Source organism: Dunckerocampus dactyliophorus, chromosome 2 (assembly GCF_027744805.1).
Source record: "Dunckerocampus dactyliophorus isolate RoL2022-P2 chromosome 2, RoL_Ddac_1.1, whole genome shotgun sequence".
In the NCBI taxonomy this organism is placed as follows: domain Eukaryota; kingdom Metazoa; phylum Chordata; class Actinopteri; order Syngnathiformes; family Syngnathidae; genus Dunckerocampus; species Dunckerocampus dactyliophorus.
The window spans coordinates 42,345,915-42,360,598 of NC_072820.1; the positions used below are offsets into that span (position 1 = coordinate 42,345,915).

At 40.2% G+C, this 14,684-nt stretch overlaps 1 protein-coding gene across 14 annotated transcripts in view; it reads left to right on the forward strand.

The window, feature by feature from the left end:
- The window catches only part of cacna1g (calcium channel, voltage-dependent, T type, alpha 1G subunit), a 291,002-nt gene that overhangs the window by 248,124 nt on the left and 28,194 nt on the right, over positions 1–14,684 (forward strand). For 9 of the 14 annotated variants that reach the window (XM_054766574.1, XM_054766569.1, XM_054766571.1 and 6 more), the window contains 6 exons: positions 563–688; positions 800–889; positions 970–1,162; positions 2,625–2,675; positions 10,911–11,062; positions 12,727–12,836. In XM_054766574.1, coding sequence (XP_054622549.1) covers positions 563–688; positions 800–889; positions 970–1,162; positions 2,625–2,675; positions 10,911–11,062; positions 12,727–12,836 — 722 coding nt within the window. Of the gene's footprint in view, positions 1–562; positions 689–799; positions 890–969; positions 1,184–2,624; positions 2,676–10,910; positions 11,063–12,726; positions 12,837–14,684 lie in introns of all 14 variants that reach the window. The other 5 variants (XM_054766578.1, XM_054766573.1, XM_054766570.1 and 2 more) reach the window with 4 other exon arrangements.

The window sequence follows — 14,684 nt, forward strand, 5'->3', positions numbered from 1 at the left end:
TGAGCTGACCTCTCTTTTTTATGAAGTTTAGCTAAACTTTTTAGCCGCTTCTTCTTCATTGTGGCTCACAGGCCTCTTCTTCGTTGGTGTTCGTGGCTATATCTTCCGGTCGGCAAAGTGGACATCGAAACTAGGAATCGATATAAATACATTTCACTGTTCCCAGGGGAATCTCAATGTTCATCCTGGAGCGATGCTTGAGACTCGATGCCCAACCCTGCCACAAATTCTGCAGAGCTTACGACACTCCCACTCCCATTTAAAAAAAAAATTAAATTTGATCTGAGATATAGATTTTTTCTGTATGTATTATATATATATTTTTTCCAACTAAAAATGAACTGACAAAACTTGTTTTTGTTGGACAGTGACATGCAGACAGGCAAATAAGAATAATTGCCAACTGATACATCGCAAGATATAACCACATGCTGACATTAAGGAAAACGTTTGATATGTCACCCCAATTTGCCTTAAACTATAGCATATTGGAGATATGTAATTCAAAGATTCACTGAGGAAGCGTGTTCAGATATCCTTGTTTCTGTGCTCATGTTCTCAGCTCTTTAAGGGGAAGTTCTTCGTTTGTCAAGGGGAGGATGTGCGGAACATCACAAACAAGTCAGACTGTTTACAAGCCAGCTACAAATGGGTCAGACACAAGTACAACTTTGACAACCTGGGACAGGTCAGATCTCTCAAGTTCCCCACATTTTTGATCATCAGACGCATTTTGCAGAAATATTAAGAGGTTCCTTTTCAATTCATGCATCAATTTCAAATGTCTTTCCATTGTTAGGCCTTGATGTCCCTCTTTGTCCTGGCATCGAAAGACGGCTGGGTGGATATTATGTATGATGGACTAGATGCTGTAGGAGTAGATCAGCAGGTACCAATCAATCTGCTAAAGCCATTTGCATTACGTATACAGCTACAAACCCCTACATGTATATCCTGTGTGTGTTTCAGCCAGTGATGAACTACAATCCTTGGATGCTGCTTTACTTCATCTCCTTCCTCCTGATTGTGGCCTTCTTTGTGCTGAACATGTTTGTGGGCGTCGTGGTGGAGAACTTCCACAAGTGTCGGCGCCACCAAGAGGCCGAGGAGGCCAAGCGCAGGGAGGAGAAGAGACTGAAACGCATGGAGAAAAAGAGACGGAGTAAGGAGAAGGAGCTGGCTGGTCGGTAGTCTTTCCACATCTTTCTGAGTCCTGCTTGGTTTGAGCCTGAGCCTTTTTTTTCTGTTTGCCTTTTGGTTTGGCCGAGTCTGGAAGAACGCAACTGGTGATCTAGTACTACAAGTAGTGATTTTATTTTGTGGTAGAGCCCCCTTCCTTCCCTTAAACGCCCTCTCGCGCCTCGACCTGTGGCTATTTATGTCTGGTGGTCACTTGCTCTGACCCTGCAAACGTATGCTTTTCTTCAAGTCCATCCTACTTATTATCCTTACTGATGAGGATGGATTTGAAGGAACGCTTCCCCCAACGGGTCAGTTTGCAGAGTGAGGAAAGATGACAGCTAACGCTTGTCCCCATCCTCCCTTATCTTGTATGATCTACTGTAGACATCGTGCTTGGGTTGGCCCCTTTGAGCATGCCCGCTGAGTGCTGACATATGGGGCTTGCATGGTGATAAATAGAGCTAGAGGAAGGGGGAGTCATTGGCCATAAAATATAATCTAAAGCAAGATGACCCCCCTCCCTTCCCCTCTTTTTTGCATGTAGTTTTAGTACAGCTGCAGGGGCAGGGATGAACTACAATCTGGACAGTAAGTCTAGAGTTAAATCAATGCTTGTCCCACCCTCCCCTGTGGCTGTATAAGAGTTGGTGGTAAATTGCTTGAGTGGCTGATTATTACTCCTCTGTGTCTTACACCTAAAACACCTGCTGGCATCTGCTAGTATCAAATATCATGAGTGTCTGTACAAGTTCAACAAATTGAAAGGCACGTGTTGGTTACATTTCCACAAAGAGCAGTGGACTCTCTAGTGGATTTTCTGCTATACGATCCTTTGATTTCATGGTAATTTGGATTTCATGTCTTGAGAAATACAGATGACCTCATTTTCAAAAAGAAACCCATAAAGAATTTCTGACCCCTGTGGGACACTTACCCAGAGTCTTGCATACACATTAAAACATGAGGGACTCCTTGCTTTTTTTGTTAAACCACACAAAATATTCCGTACTTCTCCTTCTTGTATTTCACGTGTGGTTACCTTTATTTTTTTGCAGATTTCTCTTTTCCCGTTCCACAGACATTAGCTGTTCAGGATGAACTAGAGGTTAGATATACGGATTATAGCAAACTAGCCAAGACTAAACGGTAGATGAGGCTTGCCGGTATAACCCATTGTGTGATGATGAGGTGGTTAGGTCCTGCTCCTCCCTTTATATTAAATAACCGGTACGAATCCAAAGAAGTGGACTCAGAATCTCTGGAAAGACAAAATGTACAGGAACATAAACCAGCTTAATCTTTCACTGCTTCCTTCTGGTCTTACTCCATCCCTCTTTCCCTATTTCTTTCTCTTTGACTCTCTCCCGAGTCGATCTTTCATCCACCAATCATTCCTTGCTTTCATCTCCCGCTTCCCTACTAACCTAGTCTCATTCCTCTAGATTTAATGGTTCCGGGGGTGAGTTGGGCCCTATCTGAAGGCACATTAAAAGGTACCGCGTTTCTAGCATGTTCTGTTTTGTCCCTTAACTCCTCACACCGCCACCGACTCCTCATGACCACCCACCATGGTGGCACGGGTTCTAAGTTCAGTGATCATGGGAGGTAGGGTCCCATAACGCGTCCCCGCCCTCCTGCCTCTCTCCCATCAGCCCTCAGTCCGCTGGACATGCTATTTGCTGTTTTCTCTGTTGTGGCTTTGTCTTTCACAGCTCCTTTATACTGTCTGCAATCCATCCACTGCCCACTGCAATACACCACTGCTCCAACCCCAACAAGAGAAGACGATTCTCCTCTCATTAGATTATCAATATTATGTGTCATGGTCCTAAAACCAACAACCAGTTGGTATACTATGTTTACCAAATTAAGCATTGTAACTAACCATGCTTAAAGGGTCACACTACTTGAAATGATGATGATGAGGACTGTATTCTAGTTAGTGTGCCAAAGATCCCATGGCTGTGTGAAAAAGTTTTCAAAATATTCTAGCTCATTCCAATTCCAATGTGAGCGTGAATGGTTGTTTGTCTATATGTTCCCTGCGATTGGCTGGCGACCAGTCCAGAGTGTACCCTGCCTCCCGCCCGAAGACAGCTGGGATAGGCTCCAGCATGCCCGCGACCCTAATGAGGACAAGCGGTATATGGATGGACGGATTCCAATTCCACTTTTAAGAATGCTTTTGTGTCAGAAGGGAGCAGAACCCTCGCTCTTACTTTTCTACAGTGTTTTTAGAATAGTGCTGGAAGACATAACTGCTTGTAATATTTACATATTTTCTTCCAAATGTAATCACAAAGTTGCTTGGAAGGCATAACAGCTGTTGAGGCCAGAAAGAAGGGGTGATGAGGAGAGATGATTGAGTCAGTGCAGTTAGATATTGATTGACGATAGAGAGAATAGGGAGATATCCTAAATAATATACTGTATATTTATACAAGTACATCTCCAGAGGCCCACTGTTTGTACATTAATTGTTTCATAGTTATATGAACGTGAAAACCCATATGCGGGCTACAAACAAGAACAAAAACAATATGATTCATAACAACATCGACAACATTTGAAATGGAATTTAAACTACCAACAAGGACAGCTGTCATTTGTGATCAAAACTCACGTTAAGGTTTAACAACCAAAACATGGTGCTACAGAGTGGAACCTCGGTTAGCCTCATTAATCATTGAAGTCAGCAGTGTTTCTCACCGTTTTTAACAAAGTGCAAACCCTTGAAACTTTCTTTGGCTTGGAAAAGCAGAGAGTTGTGGCATAACTGTGTTTATTAGTTAAGAACTACAGAGTCAGCAGCTGATGATGTCATAGACGGGCGTCAGAACTGGTGGATCCCACTGTAGTTGCTGTACGTCACTCTTTACATATTCTATAGTCTAATTATTTCACTGGCAAGTCAGTTTATGCATGCATCTTCACCACTAAGTGAGACATGACAGCCATTTTGCATTTTTGTATGCAATTTTAAGCTGCATAGACGCTAATATGAGCATTTTTAGCACTTTTACATTAGATTTAGTGAAACCACAGCATTTCATGGCGATCTTGAGTTCATAATCATAATGACAGAGGAAGGCCTTATGAAACTTTTAATAACCCTTATGCAAATCAGTTTTAAACATTCTGAACTTTTTTCAGTCCCATGACATTAATGTAAATCGTATGCAAAGCTGTCACACTCCACTTATGCCTTTTATTTCAGATTAGTTTGTTATTGGGTATGTTATTGGGTTAGTTGTACTATAGATCTACTATTTGTAGGTTTATTTAGTTCATACAAGTAAGGTTCAGTTTCATTCACAACTCCTTATCATCCATCATCAACAATTATTTTCCAATCTACATAATACATGATGCATTTACACTGACATACAAATACAATGCATACAAATATTCCATGTATAGCTGCACTTTATCAGTTAATTCTCTGTCTCTCTCTCTTTCTCTCTCTCACTTTAGCTCTGCCTCACAATCACACTCTTGAATATGCACATAGACCATCCCGTGATGGTCCCAAGCTGAATCTGGGTCAGCTCGAACAGAGATAAATCTAACCGGAAATTTCACATTGACTTTCTTTCTGTCTTCTATTCCTTCCATTCCGTGGGGGAGATGTAATTAATAGCAGAGGTCCTATAGGGAGGGGCTGCTATAGGAGAGCGAGGATTGGAAGAGGAGGTCACAAAGAAAGTGTAATATACCTTGGAATATGGGCAAATCCAGACTAGGGGGACACCTTGAGACGGGCATTAAAGTTACGGGTGGCGGGTGTAAAATTTTGATGCCACAAGGTTTCGGTGTAAAGAAAAAGTGTTAAACTTGCTTTACAACATTCGGGGAGCAGCACCAAGATGAATGTATTGCAACTGCTCGAAGGGTTACCAGATGGTGTTTGACATGCCTTGCACCCTACAATAACCGGCATCAGTATTCCAAAGAGACATCATACTTACCTATGATATATGCATGTAATAGCCAATAAATGAGCTAATTAAGCTCACTGTCCTCTGGATACTTTGAAAATACAGGTGGTCCTCGGGCTACGTATGAGTTCTGTTCCTAGACTGTCATGCAAGTAGAGTTTTGGTGTAAATCGGATCGTATACCTCATCAACAACAGTACTTCACAGTAACTTTTCCAAGTGCTCTGACCATTTTTTGTGGAGTTATATGCACAAATGCCAAAAATGGTCCGATCTCGCAATGTTAAAAAATCCTAAACAAATTTTCCTGGATCCAGACGGTGATCCGGATCACCCTCCCAAATTTGATCAGTTCTTCCATATCCCATTTCCGACAATTCCTGAAAATTTCATCTAAATCCATTCAGAACTTTTCAAGTTGTTTTGAACACAAACAAACACATAAAAACATAAAACACAAGAGAATTAGATAATAATAATAATATAACTAGTAATAATAAAGTAACTAGAAAAATTTATGTCTGAATTTTGAATGGGCCTGCCCGTGCAATTACCCCCGCCATGGCACTATATTCTTGCAGGTTATCACAACCTTTAAATGTGGCTGTTGCCCCAGAATAAGCTTTCGTCAATTACTTTGCCACGGTTACACAAAATGTTGCGCAGTATAAATAGCACACAATCCATGTTCGAGACCAAAGCTGCGCTTTGCTTGCAGGCCCAACTATATCAATTAAAAGTAATAAAAAATAAAAAAAATGAATCACTTGCAACCAGTCTATCTCAATAATTATTGAAACAACAATTTCATGTGTTATTGAAACTCGGATCGCTGTAAACCGAGGACCACCTGTTTCAAATTATATATCTGTTGGCATGAGTTACTGATGAGTTTCACACACTGACTGGGTGACAACACAGAGACTGACGGCTTGATGTGCCCTGGAGGAAAGAATAGCTAACATTCTGTATGATTTGGATTGAAAAGCTGTATATTTTATGGTGGGAAAATTCCAACGCTGCTCATTATGAATGTTGCATGTTGGGAACTTTCTCAATGAATATTTTATCAACAGGGATGTTAACAAGAGAATTGCAGATAGTCTCAAAAAGCAGAAAATGTAGCAAGGAAAGAAATATAAAGTGACGACTAAAAGACCCATATGGGCAAGGTCTGGTCACATCTAGTTTCTCTTGAAGATATATAAATAGAATCTTAAACTACTTCCATTTTATGGACAAAGATATTGTAGACAAAATCCCCATACAATGCAGCAGGAGCCCTTTCCACTCATTTGTTTGAATAATGTGTGTTCTCACAACAAATTAGTTGAGGATTGCTTGAAAAGTTAAGCTCTACATTACATTCAGTGTCACGCCATCTGCATCTGCGATGTCTGCATGCTCAAACTACTCCAAAACAAAATGGAAAATCCTGTAGTAACACACTCAACCAATGCTGTGCGTTGATGCATAGTACTTAGAAATAGCTATTGCAGGCTTACGAAACGTGAGTTCTTTGCGGTTAGCCTCTGGCTCCGGGTAGAAGTGAGCCACGCGTTCAATGAAGGGGGGAAAAGGTTAACGCTGTGCCAGCTTCCCATCATCCTGTGCCTTGTCATCACTGTTATCCTCGTTACTTCGCCTTCCACTCACTCCTTTACCATCCAGTCCCCCATTTCAGTTGGTTCATTGCTCAAGTATGACTCAGAAAGAGGTGTGTCAGTCTATCTGTGAACCAGGACAATGTATGTGCGTCAGTCTACCATGTGTACAAGCACAATGTGAGTGCGCGAGTGTGTGTGCGAGCGCGTGTGTCAACCATGTGAACAAGCACAATACATATGTGTCAATCTGTGAGTGCAGATGAGAGAGTTTGTTTTCACGCCTTGTCATTTTGGATGATTCTATGTCTTCTTATTTCTTTGATGCTTTTCTTCTGGACTCTACAATTTGCTCTGCTGCTCCACTCCACTTTGAGTCATGATGGATGACTGTTCTCTCATTGTTTTCCTTCCTTCACACTCTTTTTAGGCATTTTGATATTCATCACACAAGGCAGCAGAGCATTTTGAAGTTCCAGTTTTTGTTGTTGTTGTTGTTATTGTCTTACAGTGACTGTTTTTGTTGATAGCTGTTTTTAGACTCTGGATTGCTGGATTTCAAATATCTGTATCCGGTCTTTGACTCTGAAGGCAGACAGAGTCTAAAGGTTTAGTCCAGAGCCATTCACCACGAAGGGCAGAGGCATAAAAGCAGCTCATAGAAGTAAAATAGAGGAATTAGAGGAATTGCTCCTTTCTTTTTAAGACTGGATTTATACTGCAGGTCTAAGAGCCCAATTGCGATTTAGTACCAATATCCTATTTTGGGATTATCTGTTACAGGTATTAATATCTGAATTTCTGGACTACTGAGCACACCTGAATATAAGCCGCACGCACTAAATTGATTAATTAAATAAATGTTTTTTCCAAACAGCGGCGAACAGTGTGTGTAACACAGCTAGTTAAAAAGTCATTCATCACTGTCTTCATCCTCCTCCTGGGACCTAAAACCACTAAAGTAGTCTTCTTCAGCTCAGAATTGGTCCATTGAGATGCCCTCTTCATCTTGAGCTGTCCTCTTCATCATGCAGTAGTCCAGCATTTCGAAACGTGGTGATAGTGCATTGTTTGACACACTATAAAGAAAGACACACTATAAACCTTGCAATCCTACCTGCACTTGGTGTTCCCAGGGTCACTCAGATGATGAGACATGATGATGATGTTTTTTTTTTTCATAGGAGTTCAACAGCTGACACGGTTCGAGCAGTCTAAGCAGAAGCTCTAGTCATTTTACACTTGATCAAACATAGTTAAGATTTGTCAGCGCAAAACACCATCACTGCATAGGACTTGAAAACATGATATTAGCATCCCCGTCACTCATCCAATTCACAACTTCCTGAAGCTGCACACTAAGCATCATAGGAACTAGTTGAAGTAGTTCTTTTAGCCATAAATTAGCCGCAACACTGTATAAGATGCAGGATTCAAAGTGTGAGAAAAAATTAGAGGCTTATACACCGGAAATTACGGTAGACACTGCATACGATATGGTTTGTGCCGTAATGGTACATGCTGCTGCGTTTGGTGCAGAGGGTCCCCAACCTAGTACACGGTGGTACACAATGTTTCAGTCATGACAGATTCACATAGGCAGGATATATCGAGTCTGTATATGCTTCAGTAGCATAGGCAGACTTTTATCCACTTTTGAAAAAGGTCTAATTCCGGGTTGAGAACATCTGATTCCATGTGTTCTTTTCTCTTTACCATGACCCATATCGGACTCGAGGGCCACATTGGAGAGAAAAAAATTGTATCTCTTGAACCATGTAGTGTAAATCCAGACTAAATTGTACTGCTTTACATGCCCAGCTCTTCCTTTCACAACCATCCATATTTCCCCCAGTCTTTTTTAGGTCTTGTGTATTAGTCATTACATTTCATTTCAAAACACATTTTTTTGACTTTATGGATCCATCATGCAACTACCACAACCTCAAGACACATTCAGAGATGACCCAGCAATGGAGCAGCTATATCGATATCGTGTTGCGTTTCATGGCCAGACCCAACTAAACGTTGAAGACCGCAACCTGCACGTCCCCAGTGCCCTCACATGATCACCACATGCTGGGCGCAAGCACTGTGTTCCAGAGCCATAACCAATCCAACCTACGCTCACCCACACAGTCACAGTATTCCCATAGTGCTGTACTGTGGTGTTCCTTATTCATCAGTCCTTCACAAAAGGAGAGTTACTGTGTCTGTATTTCCCAAAAAAGACCACCTTGGAAATGTATGGATTATATTTTTGAGAGTGGCCACATCCAAAAGCAACTCTCATGCCAAATCCACCTGAAGCCTTCAGTATCCTCACCTGTAGGGTTGTGTACGATCTTACGGAAGGTGAATGATACTGAAAGCATGTAAAGGAACATACGTCTTGGGGTTGTTTTTGGAACAAATGTTACATTTTTCTTCCAGTGTTTTTCTTCATGTGTGTGTATGACCCAAGGCAGATTGTCAGCAAGGGACTTAGACTCTGGAAAGTGTACGGTATAATCCTTCAGTAAGTGCATACACATCACATTAAATATTGTGATGCGTGAAACAAAAATGTAGGTAAAAACATTGAGTTCTAAGTCCCCGAACGAAATTTGTCCCGGTTTGCCTATGACATTTTTACAGGAATTGTTAGTATTTAAATGCATACATGAGGAAGGGATTGCTTCATTTCAAATTTGCTCTCATCGCCTCAAGGACAAGTGTTCAGTGCATAAGATATATGATTCTCACTCACTCTTCTCCATTGGCCTAATCAATGCCTTTGGCCTAGAAATAACTATCAATCTATCTCAATTTACCTCACATACATTGGTACATGCAGTAGCATTTGGTCCATAGCGGTCCACCCACTAATCCCCAAGCCAATTCTTTAAAAGCTACGTTATTTTCCTTGGCCTACTATATACTGTAGCCTGTAAATTGCTGATCAGAGCAAACCTTTTGAATCCCGAAAGAAGCACACTGTAGCATCCCCACTTGGGCTGGTGGCCAAACTTAGATCTTCAAAACCTACTTTATCTATGTCTACTCTTTCTACTAGACCTTGGTGTAAAACTTGTACTCTATAAGGAAATAAATGGCAGCCCTATTTAGAAAAGCAGCAGACAAAGAAGAAGAAAGCAGTGCAAACATAGTAACTAAAGGAGAGCAAAATAACACATTAACATGTTGTTTTTTTTATATTTTGTTCTCTAGCAGCCAATTAGTATTACAATGGAGTCTATATACATAATTGAATGAACACTTGCAGTACGCATATACACATATGGCCAATGGTATATTTTGTAATTATTCTAACTGCACTAATTGAATAGATTATTGGAATTCCAAATTATATATTTATTGGATGGACAGTTGAATGTTGTTTTTTCTTTTAGAGCTGATCCAACACTTATGTCTTATTCCTCAATGAGAAAAGTCTACTGTGCATTTGACACAGACCACAAATCGCACACTAACACCCATGCACCCATGGGAAACGTCCTTGCCCAGCTGCAGTGCCGCACCTAAGATAATTGGGTGGATGAGAGCTCACAACCCCCCTGAGGATTTTTCTTCTGCGGATGGGGTGATAAGGTGACTGAGAGGTCAGGCTTGCTTTCCCTTCCTCATCGAAACACCCAGCACATCCTGCCATCCTCCCAGTTGAGGTGCAAATGAACCTGGGTGTTTCTCCTCTGTTATGCCCTTTTCTTGAGAGGATGGATGTGAAAGAGATGAGCAACTGGTGATCAGAGAAACAGATGGAGAGAGAGTGAAACCTCCTTGTCTAAATATAATGGGACGTTCCTTCTCCAGGTTCATTCAAACGGAGACGTATTAAACAGTTTATTGAAATCATTCTTGATCAGAACAGGACATATTTGATTGAATTAGTCCTGACAGCCGGACGCAGGAGGGTTTACACTTCTCTTTTCTCTGTTCATTATCTGGTCCATCATTTAAAGTCAGCGTGAGTGATTGTTTTTGTTTTAACTATCCTATGTATGTGTCCACTATCTAAACTTTTTTTTTTCCAGATTTGACAACCGTCCTCCTTAACTCATCAGGTCTACTTTACAGAGTCCCATCATGTTATCTCGTATCTCACTTTATGAATGCCACCCCTCCCCTTCCTCTTCCTCCAATGCACCCTATCCCCCAACCCCCCTGCAAACCCAACTTCCAACAGAAGCTCAGAGTAAGCCCTACTACTCAGATTACTCTCCAACCCGTTTGATTATCCACAAGCTGTGTACCAGCCACTACCTGGACCTGTTCATCACCATCGTCATTGGGCTCAACGTCATCACGATGTCCATGGAGCACTACCAGCAGCCCAAGGTCAGATGTGTAACCTGAACATTGCCAAGGTTACCAACTTTGTTTGTTACATTGTTTGTCTTGTTTGAACTCAAATCTGCAATAGCTTCACTTGCGATAGACAGCTCTCTGTTATTTTAATGGGCTGTGGCACGTTCTAAAAATAATATTTAACAAGAAAACTAAATTAAAAAAAACAACAGCAAAAATTAAAAAATGAATAAAGTGAAAGAATTAAGCGAAAAAGTTGTAATCTAATGAGAAAAAAAAATCGTAATTTCACAAGAATGACTTCAGATAACAATAATGTCATTTTAGTAGCATCAAATTTAAATATTGAAGAGAAAAGGCATTATTTTTTTAAAGTCGTAATATTATGAGAAGCAAACAAAACAACAATAAAGTGTCAGTTTTGGAAAACGAGGTTGCAGAAAAAGTTGTAATGCTATGAGAATCAAGTAAAAATATTATGGGAATAAAGCCATAACTATCAGAAAAAAATGTACAAGAAGAAAGCCAATATATATATATTAATATATATATATATATATATATATATATATATATATATATATATATATACTATATAGACGATAGTTCATACTTATGATGCGCTTATAATGCACTTTTTCACCAGTATCACCTTTTCCTTGAAACATATATAACTTCTTAGCGCCGTTTTCTGTTGATTTATAAACCAAAGTGGCCCCTGCAGCCTCTATTTTTTCGCTATGTGGCCCTCGATGGAAAAAGACACCCCTGGTTTATACTAAATGTACTGAATATTGAGTCAGTCATATACCATTCATTGTCATCTGAAATTAAAGCATGCAAGTCTAATCCCAATCGCAATAATTAGATAGGTAGTAATTTGAAAAATCGCTCAGGTCTGATCTTGCATTACTTTTACAGCATATTTTCCAGTTTACTCTGAGAGAATGTATGGTCACCATAGCTTCTTTTAAATCCTGTGTCTATGTGTATGTTCTGGGGTCTGCTTGAGTTGTCATCATTCCTCCATGAAAGCCGTTATTAATTCATAAGAAACTCCAGTTTCACTTGCCATACTCCAAAATATATTATTTTAATCAATCACTTATTTGATCATTGTTGTCGTAAAAAACGGAGAAAAAAATATGTAAATAATATGGATTTATAGTATGTAAAAATGGGATTCTTTTCCAAAAGTGAGATAGTATTTCTGAACAAGAATGAACCAACATGAGAAGCCCACATCAATATTCATGTACAGTATGTCTGTTATGTTGCCTGCTACTGCTTTGACATGCATACTGTGCATTACATGCTGGTTTAGTTCAAGTTAAAAGTTTGTATATTGAAAATGTCAAATTTATCCATTAGCTCCATAGAAAACAGTTGATTGGGGAGTCCATGGTCGATCTGCAGCTTGCTTATTCTGACAAATGAAATAAATTAAGTTTCTACAAGATACAATAGATTATTGAATAATACACTAATTTGCTTTGTCACCTATAACACAAAAGCTAAGATATAAATGTTGTCCTTAGATAGCTTTGCATATCTTGACCTACATCGGATTGGTTTTAGCCCAAAATGTATCAAAGTGGCCCCGCCATGACCTTTTTTTTCTGTATGCGGCCATCGATGGGAAAGGTTTGGATGGTTCCACATTCCTCAGTGTGTGTTCTTTTCTCAATCATTAGGAGCTGGATGAAGCATTGAAGATCTGTAACTACATCTTCACTCTCATCTTTGTTCTGGAGTCAGTCTTCAAGCTGGTGGCCTTTGGTTTTCGACGCTTCTTTAAGGACAAGTTAGTATCTAAGCTGAGGCCCATCCATAATGCGATGTCATGTTTTTTCCTATTGCTTTTTATTCATCTGAAACGGAAGTCCTGCTTTTTTGAAGGGTTTTGACAGCATGCTTTTAATGGACTGCACCACAGAGAGTTTTTTTTTTTTTTTTGAGGAGCTCACCAGTGGATGGTTTTCAGTAAAGCCCGTATGAATAAAAAGGACCTCATTAAACAGCTATAAAACAAGCTGCCTGAGATGATTTCATTACTTTGAAATCTCTGGCTTCCAATGAAAACCACACCATAATAAGCACACACGTGCTGCCACGCATCCCATGAGAGCAAACAGTCTCACACAGACCTCAGTGGAGGCATTGTGTTTTTGGAACAGATCTACCCACATAGAGGTCATGTGCATTCTTTGCCAGAATAGACCGCTTTCCTGTGTGCAGTTGGCTGCGGTCGACTCTGACATAACACACTCACACACAGGAACTGGACAAACCTGATTAGCACAACCACCCACCATTATCGTCACTAACTTTTTACACATTTATCTTGTTCCAAACATTTTGTACTTGAATAAGTCAGGGGAAAGAATCCAGGATATGAAGCAGTCTAGTGTGCTTGCACCATTTCGCTCTATGAAATGAAAACGATGCAACTGATGTGTGTTTAATTGGCCCCATTACTCTGAAGACATCTCTGCATTCAAACATTTCTCTTTTACCTTACCTCTGGTGTAACAAACTGAAAAGCTGCACAAAAAACGTTTTGCTTCCTTAATAGGCCCGTGCAGTTGTTTGATGCAAATAGGCTCAGAATTCAGTGACACTTCCTACCCTCCTAGAAATGTAGATTAGCCACTTTAACAACCAGAAAGTTATGCTAGGCTTTGTTCTGCAGCTTAGCCAAAAAGCAGACCTAGATAATTAAAAAAGATATAAAGTATATCCTCAGTGAATACACAGAGGACAGCTTTCACAACTCCCACAGAGTCACAAAAAGCATTTGAACAATTTCGAACCCGATACTTTCTAATACAGTGGAAGTGAGTCTGAACACAATCCCTTCCTCCTGTGTGTTTCAATTGAAAGTCTCATTTTTATTTTCTATGCCGCTTAATCTTCACTAGGGTCGTGGGGGTATGCCGGAGCCTATCCCAGCTGACTTTGGGCGAGAGGCGGGGTACACCCTGGACTGTTCGCCAGCCAATCGCAGGACACATATAGACAAACAACCACACTCACACTGGCACCTAATATAGAGTCGCCAGTTAACCTAACGTGCATGTTTTTTGACATGTGGGAGGAAACCGGAGTACCCGGAGCAAACACACACGTGCTAACCACTTGGCCAGCGTGCGTCCCTCAATTGAAAGTCAATAAATAAGTGAGTCTGTCTCAGGGTCAAACTATTACTCGAGATGGTCGATATTGGCTTTCCTATCGATATCAACTGATACTGATGTAGGCGGAAACTCTTTGCTCACATCTGAATGTACTGAATGAGCACACGATGCTTCTCATACAGCGATGCCATTGGATGCATTTCACAAATAAACTCTGCAAGTTATAGAAAGTGCCATATTTATTTTAAGCATTTCGTCTCAACAAAGGTAATTTAAAAAACCATGGCTAATCAAACTAAAATAACATGCTCTACTATCAACAAGTAAGACAGGTTGGTCTTCATAAATTCACAAGTAAGAATCCTGTTAAATAATGCTGGCAACCTACAAATTTGAAAGCTGCACATTTCTATGTGGCACAAACATCCGCATAAGAACAAAGTAAAGTGCAAGTAATTATGAAACTCTGGATAAATGCAATCAGAAAAAAATAAAACAAAATAAAACAATTCAAA